Raw genomic sequence first — 16,689 nt, forward strand, 5'->3', positions numbered from 1 at the left:
CCACATGTGGCCACACCTCCCTGTTCTGTAATGATACTGCTGTATGCTCACTGTTCTCATCGATCTCACTGTTCCTGTGCATTCAATGAGTACTTTCCTGAAACACGACGCACAGCCATTTTGAAATATATATTGGATTCTTCAAGGGCATATCCTAGTTCTGTCATTTAATGATACTTCTCCCCTTTCATGCCCTAGAGCTGTTTGTTTTCTCCTGTCTGCTCTCTGGTGTGTTATATGCCGTTAATTAATTGCTCTAATGTGAACTCATTACAGGATGTAGTAACAAGTGCTTGTAGCACCTTCTTGTCTTCATCATGGCAGTAGATCTTACACACATAAGCAGCTGGTCTTTTTGATATTACATTTTTAATTAACTTTGTTTTCTTAACTCACAATTTTTTTAGCCTGATCAAGAAGTTGTTACCATACCAGATCTGGGAAGTTTGTCTTCACCTCTGATTGACACAGAGAGAAACCTGGGCCTGCTTCTTGGATTACATGCTTCCTATTTAGCAATGAGCACACCATTGTCTCCTGTGGAGGTTGAATGTGCCAGTAAGAGCAATTTTACTTTTTTGTTAACCAGATTTATGGTGCTGTACTCTGGATAGAAGCACATAATAGGAAGGGCACTGTCAAAGAGGTCAGGAACCTTCAGCTGCTTGTTAGAGTGGATATCTAGAGAAGACAAGATGGTCTTCAAGCCTGCTAAGCTGCCTGTGAAGTAGACTCTTATTTGTATTCCTCCTTGAGAGTTATAGCAGTGGAGGATGAGTTTCACATAAATCAGCAGAGGGGAGCTAGGAATGGAAGGAATGGGTTGAAAGAATGGAAGGCACTGTGCATCTTGGTAGGTAGGGCCACGACCCAGTGCCAAGTCAGAAGCTTGCCTCTGAGGGATAAAAGGTGCGTATGTTTTCCATAGAGTGAAGTGATTAGGATCAGATCAACTCTTATGTTTTAAAAGGATTGAGGTAGCTATTTGTGAAAGTTCCCAAGTACTTCAAACCTAAGTATCCACTAAGAACACTGAATGCATCCCCAAATCCTCAATGAAAACCTGAAGTGATGTGCATACCAGTAATTTTCTAGTGAGGTTTCCTCCAATGAGGCATAAGCACCTACAATCAATACTCCTAATAACCACAACAAAATGTATATTCCTGTTAGATGTGCCTGATCCTGTGTCTCAAATACAGTGCACACAGCTCTCCTTTCCAGTCCATTGCTTTCTCATCTCTAAGATGTTCTCTTTTTAATGATCATGGGTTGTTTGTTAAAATGCTATCTTATTTCTTTAGTTTTATGAACAGTTTATATTGAAGGTGTTCTTTGTAGAAACCTTTCATGCATACTGTTTTCTTGACTGCATGCACAGTATCTTTGTCTTAGTGTAGAACCAAGGATGCTCAGTTGTCACTTCCTCTTCCTTTAGCATAGTGGTGATCTTTCACCTTCATGCCCTTGATATGCCTCTGCTGTCTTCCTTATTACTGCTGGAGTTGAGTAGCTGTATAAGGAAGCTTTTGCTGCTTTCGTGTGTGAATGTCTATTTCTGAGTCTTCAGGTGATGTGTTAATTTTTTGTTACCATAAGAAATAGCATGACTGGCAGACCCCTGTCTTTACCCATGGTGAATGAGATCACTTGATAACACAGAAAACCAGAGTGTGATTTAAGAGTGAAGTTCAGGCTTTTTTAGCAATTGTTCTCTCTAGAACTAATTAGGGTCCTGTAGTCACTATACCTATTTCTTCCATGGGCACAGCCACAGTGATCTATCTCTGAGGACTTTCCACTGGGCCCCACATCTTACAGGTTTCATCACATCTTAACATCGAAATATTGGGGACCAAGCTTCCAATGTAAGAATCCTTTGGGGACACAGTCAAACTGTCTCCAAACCAGTACTTGTGAAGCCTGTACTGGGTTTTAGTGTTAGGCGTTTTGGCTCTGTTCCTGTCACTCTGATAAAACACCTTGACACACAATAGCTTTAAGGGAAGAAAGGGTTTGTTTGGCTTACTGTTGCAGGTCCATCATTGTGGGAAAGTCAAGACAGGAACTTGAAGCAGCTAGTCACTTGCACGTCGAAAGCAGAGAGAACATGAATACATGCATGCTTACTACTCAGCTCACTGTTTCCACTTTACATAGTCCAGGACCCAAATCCTGAGAATGATATCACTCAGTGAGCTTAGGTGTTTCCCAGGTCAGTGGATGCAGTCAAGGCAATCTGCCACAAAAGTTCACAGGGTCCATCTGTGTACCAGGCTTTTTCTTTTGGGCCACCAACCAGCTCCCAAATGATGACATGGAGAGTTACTAATAATTTTGAATGCTTGGCCTAGCTTAGGTTTGTTTCTGGCTAGCTCTCTTAAATTAACCTCCTTCTCTTTATCTACCTTTTGCCTTGGTGCTTTCTACTTTCCTTACTTCTGTATATTTTACTCTCGCTGCTTCTCGTGTCTAGCTGGCTGGCGGATGCCTGGCTTCTTGCTCTGGGTGCTTCCCTCATTCTGTCCTCCTCCTCCTTCTCTTTCTCTCCTGAGCCTAGATGATTTCTCCTGTCTATTCTCTCTGCCTGCCAGCCCCACCTATCCTTTCTCCTGCCTAGCTATTGGCTGTTCAGCTCTCTATTAGACCAATCAGGTGCCTGAGGCAGGCAAGGTGAAACAAATACAACACATCTTTACAGAATTAAGCAAATGCAGCATAAACAAAAGTAACACCTCTTCACACAGTCAAAGTAATATTCTGCAGCATAAGCAAATGTAATACATCTTTGCCTAGTTAAAATAATATTCCACAATATATTTGATCTGACAGTCTTATGGAGAGTCTCTTGTCAAGTGATTTTACATTGTGTCAAGTTGACAGTTCAAACTAATCATCACACCATAGTTAAGGTATGTTGGGCAATCAGAAAGTGTTACTTTTACTCACATAGCTAATATAGAGTTTAAGTATGTTAGTATGAATGATACTGATTTTCCTTCTTGAAACTGAGAATTCAGGTGTGTGTGTGTGTGTGTGTATTTCTGAAGAGCCAGTTTCTCTTTAATGAATACTTACATGTTTTCTAGAGTGGCTGCAGTCATCAATTTTCTCTGGGGGTCTACAGACTAGCCAGATTCACTACAGCTACAATGAAGAGAAAGATGAGGACCACTGTAGCTCTCCTGGGGGCACACCCATCAGCAAGTCTCGACTGTGTTCTCACAGATGGGCCCTGGGTGATCATTCTCAGGCATTTCTGCAAGCAATCGCTGACAATAACATCCAGGACCACAATGTGAAGGTGAGTTAGATATTTCTGACGCAGCATTCTGTAATCTTCAAACAGCACAGCTTTGCTTGGTATTTGGAGATTTGGTTTTGAAGTGATAATTGATTGTTTCCATACAAGTGAGATACAGATGGCAAAACATTGGGTAGATGCTTTGGCATGTTGGGTTTGTGAAGATTTATTGGTGACTCTTAGATTACTTCTGACCCTTCTTGCAGGACTTTCTGTGTCAAATTGAAAGGTACTGTAGACAGTGCCACTTGACCACACCGATCACATTTCCTCCTGAGCATCCTGTGGAAGAGGTTGGCCGTCTGCTCTTATGCTGCCTTCTAAAACATGAAGATTTAGGTACAGAGCTCAGTATCCATGTGTTTTAATTACATTGTAGACCTTTCAAGTGGCATGGAATATATATTAATTCCTACCTTACCCTTTCCGAAAATGTCTTTTACAGGTCATGTGGCATTATCTTTAGTTCATGTAGGTACTCTTGGTATTGAGCAAGTAAAGCACAGAACATTGCCTAAATCTGTGGTGGATGTTTGTAGAGTTGTCTACCAAGCAAAATGCTCGCTCATTAAGGTGAATGGATTTTAGTCTTTTTCTGTGCTGTGTAGACAGTTGCCAAAGTACTTGTTGTTACGTCAATTTCCCTATTTAACTTTGCAGACTCATCAAGAACAGGGCCGTTCCTACAAGGAGGTGTGTGCTCCTGTCATTGAACGTTTGAGATTTCTCTTCAATGAATTGAGGCCTGCTGTTTGCAGTGACCTCTCTATAATGTCTAAGTTTAAGCTGTTAGGCTCATTACCCCGTTGGAGGAGGATAGCTCAGAAGATCATTCGAGAAAGAAGGAAAAAGAGAGGTAATAATCTAAAAAGTCAGAATATATTGTTACGGTGTTACACTTTCTTGCCTTTGGCTGAGTCTGTGACTTTGCCTGTGGCATTTCCATGTATTGTCATAGTGTTTATGTGTATTTGTGATTGAATGCAGAAGTCCTGATTATTTTAGTAAGTTGGTAAGGAAAGAGTTAAAAAATTTATAGTGTCTTCCTGGTAATGAGATATATTGGAACATTTCATCTTATGATTTGATGTTGACATTTTTGTGAGAAATTGTTTTGTTGTTGTGTTGAAGTATTGAGTAAAATGGTTTCTGTCTTTGGGTAGTACACTCTAAGACCTTCAGTGGAGAGCTCAAAACTGCAGGTAGTACCAAGCACAACAAATAGGGCTCACTATGAGATGAACTGTAATTAAAACAGAGTAATTATAGCAGTTGAATATAGTGAGCTTATCTGGAGATACTCATTGATTCCTCACAGACTCAAGACAAAGACAAAGATCTTTGGACCCCAGTTGACCACAAATACTGACACTATAGAAAATGGGATTATAGCCAGATCTCAGGCCTGTCTCAAAAGGTGGTTACATCATGTCTCTAGACACTGAGCTGCTTGTTGTGGGTGTCTAGATTTACAGGGTGATGATTTCCTTCCTCTCCCTGTTGTGTCTGCTTTTTTCCCCCTTTCCTCTTTCCCTTCTACCTACCTCTCCTTTACTAACCTCTCCCACTTTTCTTCCCTTCCCCTTCCTCTCCGCCTCTCCTTTATTCCTTTCTCTCCCCCTTTCCTTCCCCTGCTTTCTTCCCTTTTCCTTTTTATCCCGACTCACTTGAGAGGAGATTAACCTGTAGAAATGACTAATGACACCGGGGTTGAGCTGTGTATCCAGTACATTGTCAGACTTGATAATATGCTCTTATGCTCACAGTTACAATTCGTCTCTGCAAAAGGATACAGAAGAGTATTCAAAAGGGGAGTGTATGTGTGGGGAAGCTGAGAGCCAATCGGGCACAGCTTCCAGGGTCTTCTCCCAGTGGGATCCTGTGTGGACTTTAGTTCTCCATGGCTTGCTGTGTAGCTGGGTGGCTTGCCCCGGGAGTCATCCTCCTTCTCTAACTACTAGATAATTCTCTCCTCCCAGTTTTCTCCTTCTATATATACTCTCTGCCTGCCAGCCCCGCCTATCCTTTCTCCTGCATTGCTATTGGCCAGTTCTTTATTAGACCATCGGGTGTTCTACACAGGCACAGTAACACAGCTTCACAGAGTTCAACACATGCAACATTAGCAAAAGTAATACACCTTAAAATAATATTCCACAACAGTTGGGGGTGGTGTTGTTTGGATCTCTCTCTCTCTTTGTCTGTCTGTCTGTCTGTCTGTCTGTCTTTCTTTCTTTCTTTCTTTCTTTCTTTCTTTCTCTCTCTCTCTCTCTCTTTCTTCCTTTCTTTCTCTCTCTCTCTCTCTCTCTCTTTCTTTCTCTCTTTCTCTCTCTCTCTCTCTCTCTCTCTCTCTCTCTCTCTCTCTCTCTCTTTCTTTCTTTCTTTCTTGTCTGTTTTTCTGTATAGCCCTGGCTGTCATGGAACTTAGTCTGTAGACTAGGCTGGCCTCACACTCATTGAGATTCACCCACCTTTGCCTCCCAAGTGCTGAGACTAAAAGCATGTGGCAACACGGCCCAGCTGTAACAGTGTTCCACTCCTGTCCCTGACATGGTATGTCAGAGTATTGTTTCTAGAGGTCATAGAATACTCATTGTGATAGTTTTTACTTTTGTCCTTTGAGCATTACAGTTGACAGTGTCATTCTGTGCTTTTTTGAAGAAAATATCCATCCTTCTTTGTCTTTCTGTTGCTGTGATACCACACTATGAGCATAAGAAAGTTGTGAGGAAATGGTTTATTTCATCTTAACAACTCTCGGGTCACATTTCATCCCTGAGGGACATCAGGGCTGGAACTCCAAGCAGGAACATGGAGATAGGAACTGCAACAGGCCATGGAAGAGTACTGCTTACTGATTCGCCCAGCCTGCTTTTTTACAGACCTGGGACCACTTGCCCAGGGATGGTGTGGGCTGGGATCTCCCACATCAATCACTTATTAAGAGAATGCCCCACAGGCTTGCCCACAGGCCAGTCCTAGGGAGGCATTTTCTCAGTTGTGGTTCCCTCTTCTCAGATAACTTGTGTCAAACTGATCCCCCCCCCCAAAAAAAAAAAAACCAAAAACCAAAAAAAAAAAAAAAAAAAAAAAAAGCAAAAACAAAAAGCTTCCAACCCATATATTCTTGCACATTAAAGTATCTCTTGGTTAAAAATTATATAAGTGATTTTTATGTTTTAAAATATAGTTCCTAAGAAGCCAGAATCTACTGATGGTGAAGAAAAAATTGGAAATGAAGAGAGTGATTTAGAAGAAGCTTGTGTTCTGCCTCATAGTCCTATAAATGTAGACAAAAGACCCATTTCCATGAAGTCTCCCAAGGTGAAGTATTTTCTAGGGTTCTTAGATTGGGTGATAGAAACACTGCACACAACAAGGAAGCTCTGGTGCCATGCTGTTGTCCTGAACACCTGTAGGCTAGTAAGTTTCGTGTTTTTAGAAGCATGGCCCTAGGCTGCTTAATGGACGTGACTGACTGTTCTGTCTGGTCACACTGCTGGAAGACTGTTTCCTTTTGTTTTTGGTCTGTATTGCATCTTTATATATATAGCATTTATTCATTTCATTATTTGTTTGAGAAACTATTGGTCCCTGAGGCTATTAATATTTTAAAAGTTACTGAATTTAAAATATCAGTGACAGGATGCTTTTCTAGCTTGTGTTGCAGACTTCTGGGTCCTATTCCTAGTGGTAACAAAATGAACAAATAACAAAGCTATTAGTACTAATTGTTTATAGTCAAAGAACTTTAGAGTACATGTTAATAGGGTGGACTAATGGTACACATTGTTCTTTTTTGTTAGGATAAGTGGCAACCACTGTTGAATACAGTTACAGGAGTTCATAAATACAAATGGTTAAAGCAGAATGTGCAGGGCCTTTACCCACAGTCTGCACTTCTCAGTACAATTGTTGAATTTGCCCTTAAGGAAGAGCCAGTAGATGTGGAAAAAATGAGGAAGTGCCTACTGAAACAGGTAAGACTTTCTGTGGCACGATTCTTTGCATTGAGTCAGATGGAGTACTGACTGTAAATATTGCTGTTTTGCAGTTGGAGAGAGCAGAGGTTCGTCTGGAAGGGATAGATACAATTTTGAAACTGGCAGCCAAAAGTTTCTTACTTCCTTCTGTGCAATATGCTATGTTTTGTGGATGGCAAAGACTTATTCCTGAAGGACTTGATATAGGGTAAATTTCTGTCAAGTATGGAATCTTAGGAACACATTGCTGTTCTTTTGGAGTTAAAAGTCTGGCAGTGTTCCAAGTCAAATTCTGTTTCTTTGTTTGAAAGGGAACCACTTACAGACTGCTTAAAGGATGTGGATTTGATCCCACCTTTTAATCGGACGCTGCTGGAAGTGACTTTTGGCAAGCTGTATGCTTGGGCAGTCCAGAATATTCGATATGTTCTGATGGATGCGAGCGCCAAATTTAAAGAGCTGGGTGAGCTAGAGAAAACATGATAATTGAAAGTCCTTGTAAAACTGATGATATAGTAATGGCTGTGACTGCAGCAATGTCCTGTTGTTAATCTTGAGTGTATAATGTGGAAATGGACATCAAGTCACTTCTTACTTTTGGAAGCTGTATGTCAGAACAATAATTGTTTATTGTTAGCTTTATTTTAGATTCAGAATGGAACTTTGAACATTTGGCAGAAAACGTAAATTTCAAATTTTTTTTTTTTTTTGGTTTTTCGAGATAGGGTTTCTCTGTGTAGCTTTGCACCTTTCCTGGAACTCACTCTGTAGTTCAGGCTGGCCTTGAACTCACAGAGATCCACCTGCCTCTGCCTCCTGAGTGCTGGGATTAAAGGCGTGTGCCACCACTGCCTGGCATCTCAAAATATCTTAATAAAATAAATCAAGCTACATTTTTATGAGTGTTGCACCATATATACTCTAAGGTGCCAGTCTCCCACATTAATGCTGATCTAGATAATTTGAGCATCTGTAGAGAAATGGCAAGATTAGTTTTATGGTAGTAAAGAGAAAGACACCCAAAGACATTTAGAAAATATGTTAAATATATAGACAGTTTTAACTACACAGTTTTATTGTATAGTTGGGAATGCTACACTTTGGGGTGCTCATCCCTACCCTTTTTTTTTTTTTTTTTGGCTCCAAACTTTGAAATTGGTATTTCTTTGGAATTTTTTGTTCTGTTTCATTTTGGTTTTTGAGACAGGGTCTCACTATGTATCCTTTACTGGCCTGAAACTCAAAATTTAGACTGGGTTGGTTTCCAACTCCCAGAGGTCTACCTGCATCTGCCTCCAGAGTGCTGTGATTAAAGGTGTGTGCCAGCACCCCTAACTCTAAATTTTCACTACTTTGAGATTGCTGGGATCTCAATTTGAATTTTTGAAGACAATATACCTAGGAAAAGCTCAGCTTCCTTCCTTAAGCACAGATGTTATTATCACAGAGTTCACTTTTACTAATGGTGAAAATTGTACTAGAATTTAACACTAAACTAACTTAATTTTTCCTTTTTGTACTATATCTTGAAGACAAGAATAGCAGTATGTGGAATGTAGATGGTGAGGATATCATAAAATAAAATCGATCTGCCCTAACCTCACTATGTGGAAACCCACTTAAAAAAAGTTACATAAATGAATAAGTAATTAGTAACCAAATTCCACTGTGTTTTGAATGTTGTGCATTGTACCCATAAATGAGAAATTCAAATGAATGTCAATGTTTATTAGGTATTCAGCCTGTCCCCCTACAAACCATTACCAATGAGAACCTGGCAGGACCAAGTCTGGGGACCATCCCACAAGCTCGATTTCTTCTGGTGATGCTCAGCATGCTCACCCTGCAGCATGGAGCAAACAACCTTGACCTCTTGCTCAACTCAGGCACGCTGGCCCTCACACAGACTGCGCTGAGGCTCATTGGTAGGTTGGCTTTGACTTTGAATCCTTTAGAAAAACGTGACTTTTATCTTTTTTTCTTAACAACAACAACAGCAACAAATTATACACACACACACACACACACACACACACACACACACACACACACGGTAGCCTTTTAACTATGCTGAGTGTAACTGAGCAATGTTAGGGACTTAAACATTTTTTTTCTTTATTTTCTCTTTGACCTTGTTTTTTAAGACAGGATCTCAGTATATATACCCTTGCCTAGCCTGAAGCTCTCCATGGAGTCCATGCTTGTCTTAAACTCACAGACATCCTTCTACCTCTGCCTCCAGAGTGCTGAGATTAAAGGTGTGGGCCACCACTTCTATTGAGGACATTCACATTTTGAGCAGCTGTTACTGCTGTCTTGTTTTAGAACATTTTCATAACCACAAGTGCAAATCTTACATCTGTTTATCAATCACTCTTGCCCACCCTCCTGTTCCTGGTGACCACAAATCAGCTTTCTGCCTCAGTGGATTTACATTTTTTGAGGATTTCATGTAAGTGCAGTCATGTAATTTATAGGCTTTTATATTTAGATTTTAGTGTATGTCAGTTTTTCCTTTTTTCTTTTTTTCTTTTTCCTTTTTTGGTTTTTCAAGACAGGGTTTCTCTGTGTAGCTTTGGGCCTTTTTCCTGGAACTCACTTGGTAGCCCAGGCTGGCCTTGAACTCACAGAGGTCCACCTGGCTCTGCTTCCCGAGTGCTGGGATTAAAGGCATGCACCATGGGATAGTTTTTCATTTTTTTTAATGGCTGAAATATTATTTGAATGTTTGACTTTTTTTATACATTGATGGGCAATTGAGTTATTTTACCATTTTACTTTAGTGAGTAGTTTTGCTAGGAATGTTTGTATATAAAATCTTGAATACCTATTTCTGGTTCTTTTGATTATAAAAGGAGAAGAATACTGAGGTCATCTGGTAATGTTACAGGTGGATACTGGATTTTGGAGGGCACCCACTAGTATTTCCAGGTTGTTTAATACTAGAACAAGAAATCAGAGTAGGAACATACAGATGAGAGAAACCAAACAGTTTATTAAGAAAGTATTTTTGAGCTGTAATGAGCACTGGTGAGCCATATATTGGGGAATGGAAGAGTCTGAATGGCACCTGTACTGGACAGGTTGGGGTAGTCTTACAGTGTAGAACTTTTGTGCACAAGTCCTATTACAGGTAGTCTTAGTAGGGAGAGATTTCTAGTTTCTCTGTTAATTGGCTCTTTTCATGTAATTTTTAAAAAAGGTATTCTCTATGTAGCTCTGCTTGGCCTGGAAGTCTATGCTCACAGAGATAACCTGCCTCCCTCCAGAGTGTGGGCACTAGGCTTGCCATATATAAATATTAAAGTTTCACTCCCTGTTGCACTCCTGCCCAGGGATATGGGTATCCACTTTGAGTGATTCGTGCATCAGACCTGCACTGAGTTAGTTGCACACTGGCTCCCCACTTGCAGATCTCCACTTCTATAGATCTTTGACAGTTTTATTGTTGCACTTTGGGATTAAGGCCTTCCACTGAGTCTGAAGTTCTGTCTAGTGATTTTTGGTTTGCATTTCACCTAATGACAAATTACGTTGTTATCTGTTTATTTCTTACAGAAATGTCCTTTGCCAGTTTTTTTTTTTTTTTTTTTTTAATGAGTTGAATTCTTTGTCTTTTTGTTATTGAGTTATAGGAGTATAAGTTAAAAGTGCCACATAAGCTGGGTGTGGTGGTACATGCCTTTAATCCCAGTACTGGGAGGCAAAGGCAGGTGGATGGATTTTTTGTGAGTTCAAGGCCAGCCTGTTCTACAGAGTGAGTTTTTGAACAGCAAATGCTATTACACAGAGAAACCAAAAAGAAAAGAAAAAAGTATCACATACAATGAACCAAACATTTAAAGAAGACTTAATAGTCCTCAGGCTCTTCCAAAAATACTCTGGACGTTAGACTTTTGCAAATTTATAGACCTTTAATAGATGTTGTATGATTTGGTGATAAATTTTCTTGTCCTGTGAATTTTGTTTTCCTTTGATGTAGTTTTCATCTTCTGATGGCCCACCTAGATTGTTTGGGTATTTTGGGTTCACTTGCACTTCTATGTGGAATTTTAGGGCTGATTTTAATATATCTGTAAAAGGTCTTGGAGTTGTTTTAAGGATGCTGTGGGGTCTATAGATCACCTTAGGGATTATTTCCATCCTAACAGTATTAGCTTCTGTTGTATGAATGCAAGTACATTTATTGTTTAGGGTTTAATTTCCTTCAGTATTTTAGAATGGGACAATTTCCAGGATACTAATGACTAAACAGAACAGATTAGGAAGTGTTCCCTAATGTTCTGCTTTTAGAAGAATTTAAGAGTTATTAATTCTTCTTTAAATGTTTGATAGAACTCACCTGTTAAGCCTTATGGGCCTGTACTTTTCTTTGTAATTCTGTCTCTTTTCTTACAGGTCTGTGTGAGTTTTCTGTTCCTTCTGAGTTACTTCAGATGTAATTTGTATGTTGTTAGGACTTTATTCATTTCATCTTGGTATTCTTGTTTCTTGTTATATATAAAATTGTTTGTAATAGTTTCATTTTTCTGTGGGGGAATATTTCCCCTACAGCCATTTCTGGCTTTACTTAATTGTATCTCTTCCTTCTTTTTTTTCTTAAGAAAACTTTTGGTTTTCTTGATTCTCTTATTTTTTGTTCTTTATTTCATTTATTTCTCTTCTAGTCTTTACTTTTTCTTCTACTAACTGTTTCTATTGCAATTTTACTGTTATGTTTTTATAGTTTATCCAGAAATCAAATCTGTGGTCTTTGTAGTCCACACTGTTCCCTTTAGCAGCTTTGGAGATGTGTTTCCATGGGTCTCAATGTGTGCTCTCACATCACTTAGAATTTCTTCTTTGGCCCAATGGTTGTTTAAGTGAATTCTGCTTTAATTTCCCATACTTGTATATTCTTTAGGTTTTCCTCTGGTACTAATTTTTAATCATTACATTTTATTTGGAGAAGAAATTCATGATTGAGAATGTAACTGTTGGTAGAAATCTTGTCTAGCATGTATGAAGCCTTGAGTTCAGATCCTCAGTACTACATAATCCAGGCATAATAGCACACACCTATTAGCTTAGCACTTAGAGGGTGGAGGCAGGAACATCTAGAGTTCATTCTTGGCTACAGAAGTGAGTTCAAAGCCATCCTGGAATATATAAAACCCTGTCTGAAAAATAAAGTAAAACTCTGCAACTATATAGTCTTTCATATTAACTTTATATGCGTGTTTATCTAGATTCAGCAAACACTTAAGTATAAATTGTTCTTTTTCTTGTCTCATATTTATTCATGCCCCTAGTAAATTCAGACTTCAAACAGCTAGCAGAACAATGGTGGGATCTGGCCCTGTCTGAAGACCCTGGGCCAAGGCATTAGCTGAAAGATTTTAAGTATTTTGTCAAGAATTTTTTGTATCAGTGTTCATAGGAAATTTGATTTGTAATTCTGTTTCTTCTTTTGATTGTTATATTGTTTAAGTATCTGGGTAATTGTGGCCTTGGTAAAAAGAATTAAGCAATGTTCCTTCAATTTCTATTTTGTGGAATAATTTGAGGAGTGTTGGTGTTAATTCTTCTTTGAAAATCTTACATAAATCTGCATTGAATCTATCTGGCCTTGGCTTTTTATTTTTTTGTTTTTGGGTGGGAGACTTTTAATATAGTTTCTATTTTACTAGGGGATATACATCTGTTTAAATTGCTTATTCTTGATTTAGCTTTGATAGGTGGTATATATCAAGAAATATATTTCTTTCTTTTAGATTTTTCTATAGGTGCAGTATAGATTTTTAAACTATGTTCTTATTATTCTCTGAATTTCCTGTGTCTGTTGTGATGTCCCCCCTTTCCTCTCTAATTTTATTAATTTGGATCTTTTCTTTGGCTAAATTTTTATCAACCTTCCTTAGTGATTTTCATTAAGAATTAACTCATTTCATTGATTTATTTGTATTTTTTGTTGTTGTTGTTGGTGGTGTTTGTCTGTTAGTATTTTATTGATTTCTGCCTGGCGTTTGATTAGTTCTTGCCATCTACTACTGTTGGGTGTTATTTCTTAATTTTGTTCTAGAACTTTCAGGTGTGTCATTAAGTAACTACTAATATGAGATCTCTAATTTTTTTATATAGTCACTTAGTGCTATAACTTGCCTCTTAGGACCACTTTTTTTCCCATATATTTGGGTATACTGTATATTTTCATATTCATTCAACTCCAGAAAAATTTTAAATTTCTTAATTTGTGTCTTGACCCACTTTTCACTCAGTAGTGAGTTGTTCAGTTTCCCTGAGGTTGTATGTTTTATGCTGTTTTCGTTGTTGTTGATATCCACTTTTAATCCTCGGTGGTCAGAATGCAGGTTGTTTTTTTAATTTTCTTGTATCTTTTGAGACTTGCTTTAAGTCCAAGTATGTGGTCAGTTTTGGAAAAAATTTCAGGAGCTGCTGAGAAGAAGGTATATTCTTTTGTTTTTAGGTAAAACGTTCCATAAATATCTCCTAGGTCCATTTATTTATGATATCATTTAGCTCCAACATTTTTCTATTTAGTTTTAGATAACCCATCTATTTGCAAGAGTTGAGTTTTGAAGTCACCCACCATGAAGCTCAGTATGTGATTTTAGCTGTAGTAGGGTTTCTTTTATGAATTTGGGTGTCCTTGTGTTTGGTGTATAAATGATTGGAATTATAATATTCTCTTGGCTTTTTCCTTTGACAAGTATGTAGTACCCTTCCCTATTTCTTCTTATTAGTTTTGGTTTGAAGTCTATTTTGTCAGGTATTAAATACCTACATTGGCTTGCTTCTTGGGTCCACTGGAATATTCTTTCCCATCCTGGTATGCTTAGGTGATATCTATTCTTGATGTAAGGTGTGTTTTTTGAAAGCAGTGGAAGGATGAATCCTGTTTTTGTATTCAACCTATTAATCTATGGTTTTATTGGGGAATTGAGATCATTGATGTTGAGTTATCAATGAGCAATGTTTGTTGATCCTTGTTATTTTCTTGTTGTGGTGTGGGCTCCCTGCTCTTGATTTGCCGGTCTGAGATAATTTATACCTTCTGTTTTCTGGGTGTGACAAACCTCTTCAGATTGAAGTTTTCCTTCTAACACCTTTTGTAGAGCTGTATTTATCGATAGGTACTGCCTAAATTTAGTTCTATCATGAAATCTTTTTCTTTCTTCATCTAGTGTGAATGAAAGTTTTGCTAGGTATAGTAGTTTGGGCTGGCATCTGTGGTTTCTTAAGTGTTTATGGAACATTGATTCAAACCCTTCTGGATTTTAGTCTCCATTGAGAAGTCAGAAATCTATTGGGTCTGCCTTTATATGTTTTTTCTCTTGGAGCTTTTAATGTTCTTTCTTTTTTTAAATATACATACATTTAGTATTTTGGTTATAATGTGTCCTGGGGGATTTCTTTTCTGGTCCTTTCTATTTGGTGTTCTGTATGCTTCTTGGACCTTGATAGAGGCCTTCTTCTTTAGGTTAGGGAAAGTCTGTGATTTTGTTGAATGAATATATATACATATACACACACACACACACACACACACACACACACACACACACATATATGTATATATATATATATTGCTTTTTATTTGAATTTCTTTTTGTTCTATTCCTTTTTTTTAAAGATTTATTTATTTATTTATTATGTATAGAGCATGTATAACCAGAAGAGGGCACCAGATCTCATTACAGATGGTTATGAGCCACCATGTGGTTGCTGGGAATTGAACTCAGGACCTCTGGAAGAGCAGTCAGTGCTCTTAACCTCTGAGCCATCTCTCCAGCCCCTGTTCTATTCCTTTTATTCATTGATTTGGTCTTTCCATAGTGTTCCAAATTTCCTCGATGTTTTGTGCCTGGATTTTTTTTTTTTTTTTTTTAGATTTAACTTTATTTTTTTCCTTTCTTCTTTTGGCCAAGATACCCATTTCTTTTATCTTGTCTTTAATGCCTGAGATTCTCTCTTCCATCCTTTTTACTCTGTTGGTGAGACTTACCTCTGAGGTTTTGGTTTGGTATCCTAAATTTTTAATTTTTATTTTTATCCATTTGGATTTTCTGAGTTCCTGCGAGGTGAGGCCACTGGGGTCCTGGGTAGAACGTGTTCCTTGGTTTTATTGGAGGCTGATATGAACAAATGGGAATGAGCTAGCAAGGGGAGGCTGAATGGGTCCACAAGAAAGAAGGAAGATGGGTATGTCATAAGGTTTGACGTGGAATAGAGGTAGAAAGGATGCAGGCCCCTTCATGTGGTCTGCTACAGGGCTGGGGATGAGACTGATGAATTTGCAATGGAGGAAAGGAGGAGAATTAAGACCACCCACTGGATTCCCAGGCTACATGGCCAGTGAGCTCTTAGGGAGAGAGTGTCTTTGGGTATTGGAGGTTGACACAGAGGAATAGGGTCAGGGAGAAAGGCTGGGTCCTGCCAGAGTCTCCAGAATTCCCAGGTAGTGGAGGCAGAGAGGGCGGCAAGACCCTTGCAAATGATTTCTTACAGGGTTGAGGGTAAGACTCCAGTATGATTTCTTAAACTTAGTGCTAATCAGTTCTTCTTGATCTTTGTGTTCTCTCTCTCTCTCTCTCTCTCTCTGTGTGTGTGTGTGTGTGTGTGTGTGTGTGTGTACACCTGTCTGTCTGTGTCTGTGTGTCAGGGTCCTTCTGTGTAGACCAGCTTGCTTTGACCTGATGATCTTCTTTAGTGTGAGGATTATATGATATGTCTATTATAAATAGGACATTGGAGGCTGGAAAGATGGCTCTGCTGTTAAAAGAGTACTTACCATTGTTACTGAGGACCTGGGTTTAGTTAGTTTACAGCACCCATGTTTAGTAGTTTTTGCCACTGTTCCCACATGTACAGACTCTCACTCAGACATGTAATTTACACATAATCTATATACAATTTTAAAAAATAATAGAAATAGGACATTGCAGCTAATTATAGGCTCAGCTGTTGTTTGATATTCTGACAGGCCCTACTTGTGATAATGTTGAGGAAGACATGGGTGCTTCTGCCCGAGGAGCCTCTGCTACAGTGTTGGAAGAAACAAGGAAGGAAACCGCTCCTGTTCAGCTCCCTGCTTCAGGGCCAGAACTGGCTGCTATGATGAAGATTGGAACCAGGGTCATGAGAGGCGTGGATTGGAAGTGGGGTGACCAGGTATTCAGAGATTTCATTAACATCTTAGAACGTGGAACCTGTCAATCAGTGGGAGTTAGAATAGGTGGCTACCTGAACTCAGGACTTGTAAGATTGATGGATGACTTAGTTGTTGATTTGTGAGCAATAAAATAGAGGCAAAAGACATTAGGACAGTATTTTCCTTCACATGATGTCTTGTAGATTTTCTCAGCCACACTGCTACGCATGGACTTGTCATAGTATTCTTAG

General features: G+C 38.8%; 1 protein-coding gene across 1 annotated transcript in view; it reads left to right on the forward strand.

Annotated features, from left to right (window-relative positions):
• The window catches only part of Herc2 (HECT and RLD domain containing E3 ubiquitin protein ligase 2), a 224,647-nt gene that overhangs the window by 69,229 nt on the left and 138,729 nt on the right, over positions 1 to 16,689 (forward strand). The window contains exons 26-36 of the mRNA XM_036183790.1: positions 408 to 558; positions 3,090 to 3,304; positions 3,511 to 3,643; positions 3,750 to 3,877; positions 3,965 to 4,160; positions 6,495 to 6,628; positions 7,111 to 7,284; positions 7,359 to 7,495; positions 7,599 to 7,750; positions 9,021 to 9,212; positions 16,271 to 16,458. Of these exons, the coding sequence (XP_036039683.1) occupies positions 408 to 558; positions 3,090 to 3,304; positions 3,511 to 3,643; positions 3,750 to 3,877; positions 3,965 to 4,160; positions 6,495 to 6,628; positions 7,111 to 7,284; positions 7,359 to 7,495; positions 7,599 to 7,750; positions 9,021 to 9,212; positions 16,271 to 16,458 (1,800 nt within the window). The remainder of the gene's footprint in view (positions 1 to 407; positions 559 to 3,089; positions 3,305 to 3,510; positions 3,644 to 3,749; positions 3,878 to 3,964; positions 4,161 to 6,494; positions 6,629 to 7,110; positions 7,285 to 7,358; positions 7,496 to 7,598; positions 7,751 to 9,020; positions 9,213 to 16,270; positions 16,459 to 16,689) is intronic.

Source organism: Onychomys torridus, chromosome 1 (assembly GCF_903995425.1).
Source record: "Onychomys torridus chromosome 1, mOncTor1.1, whole genome shotgun sequence".
Classification (NCBI taxonomy): domain Eukaryota; kingdom Metazoa; phylum Chordata; class Mammalia; order Rodentia; family Cricetidae; genus Onychomys; species Onychomys torridus.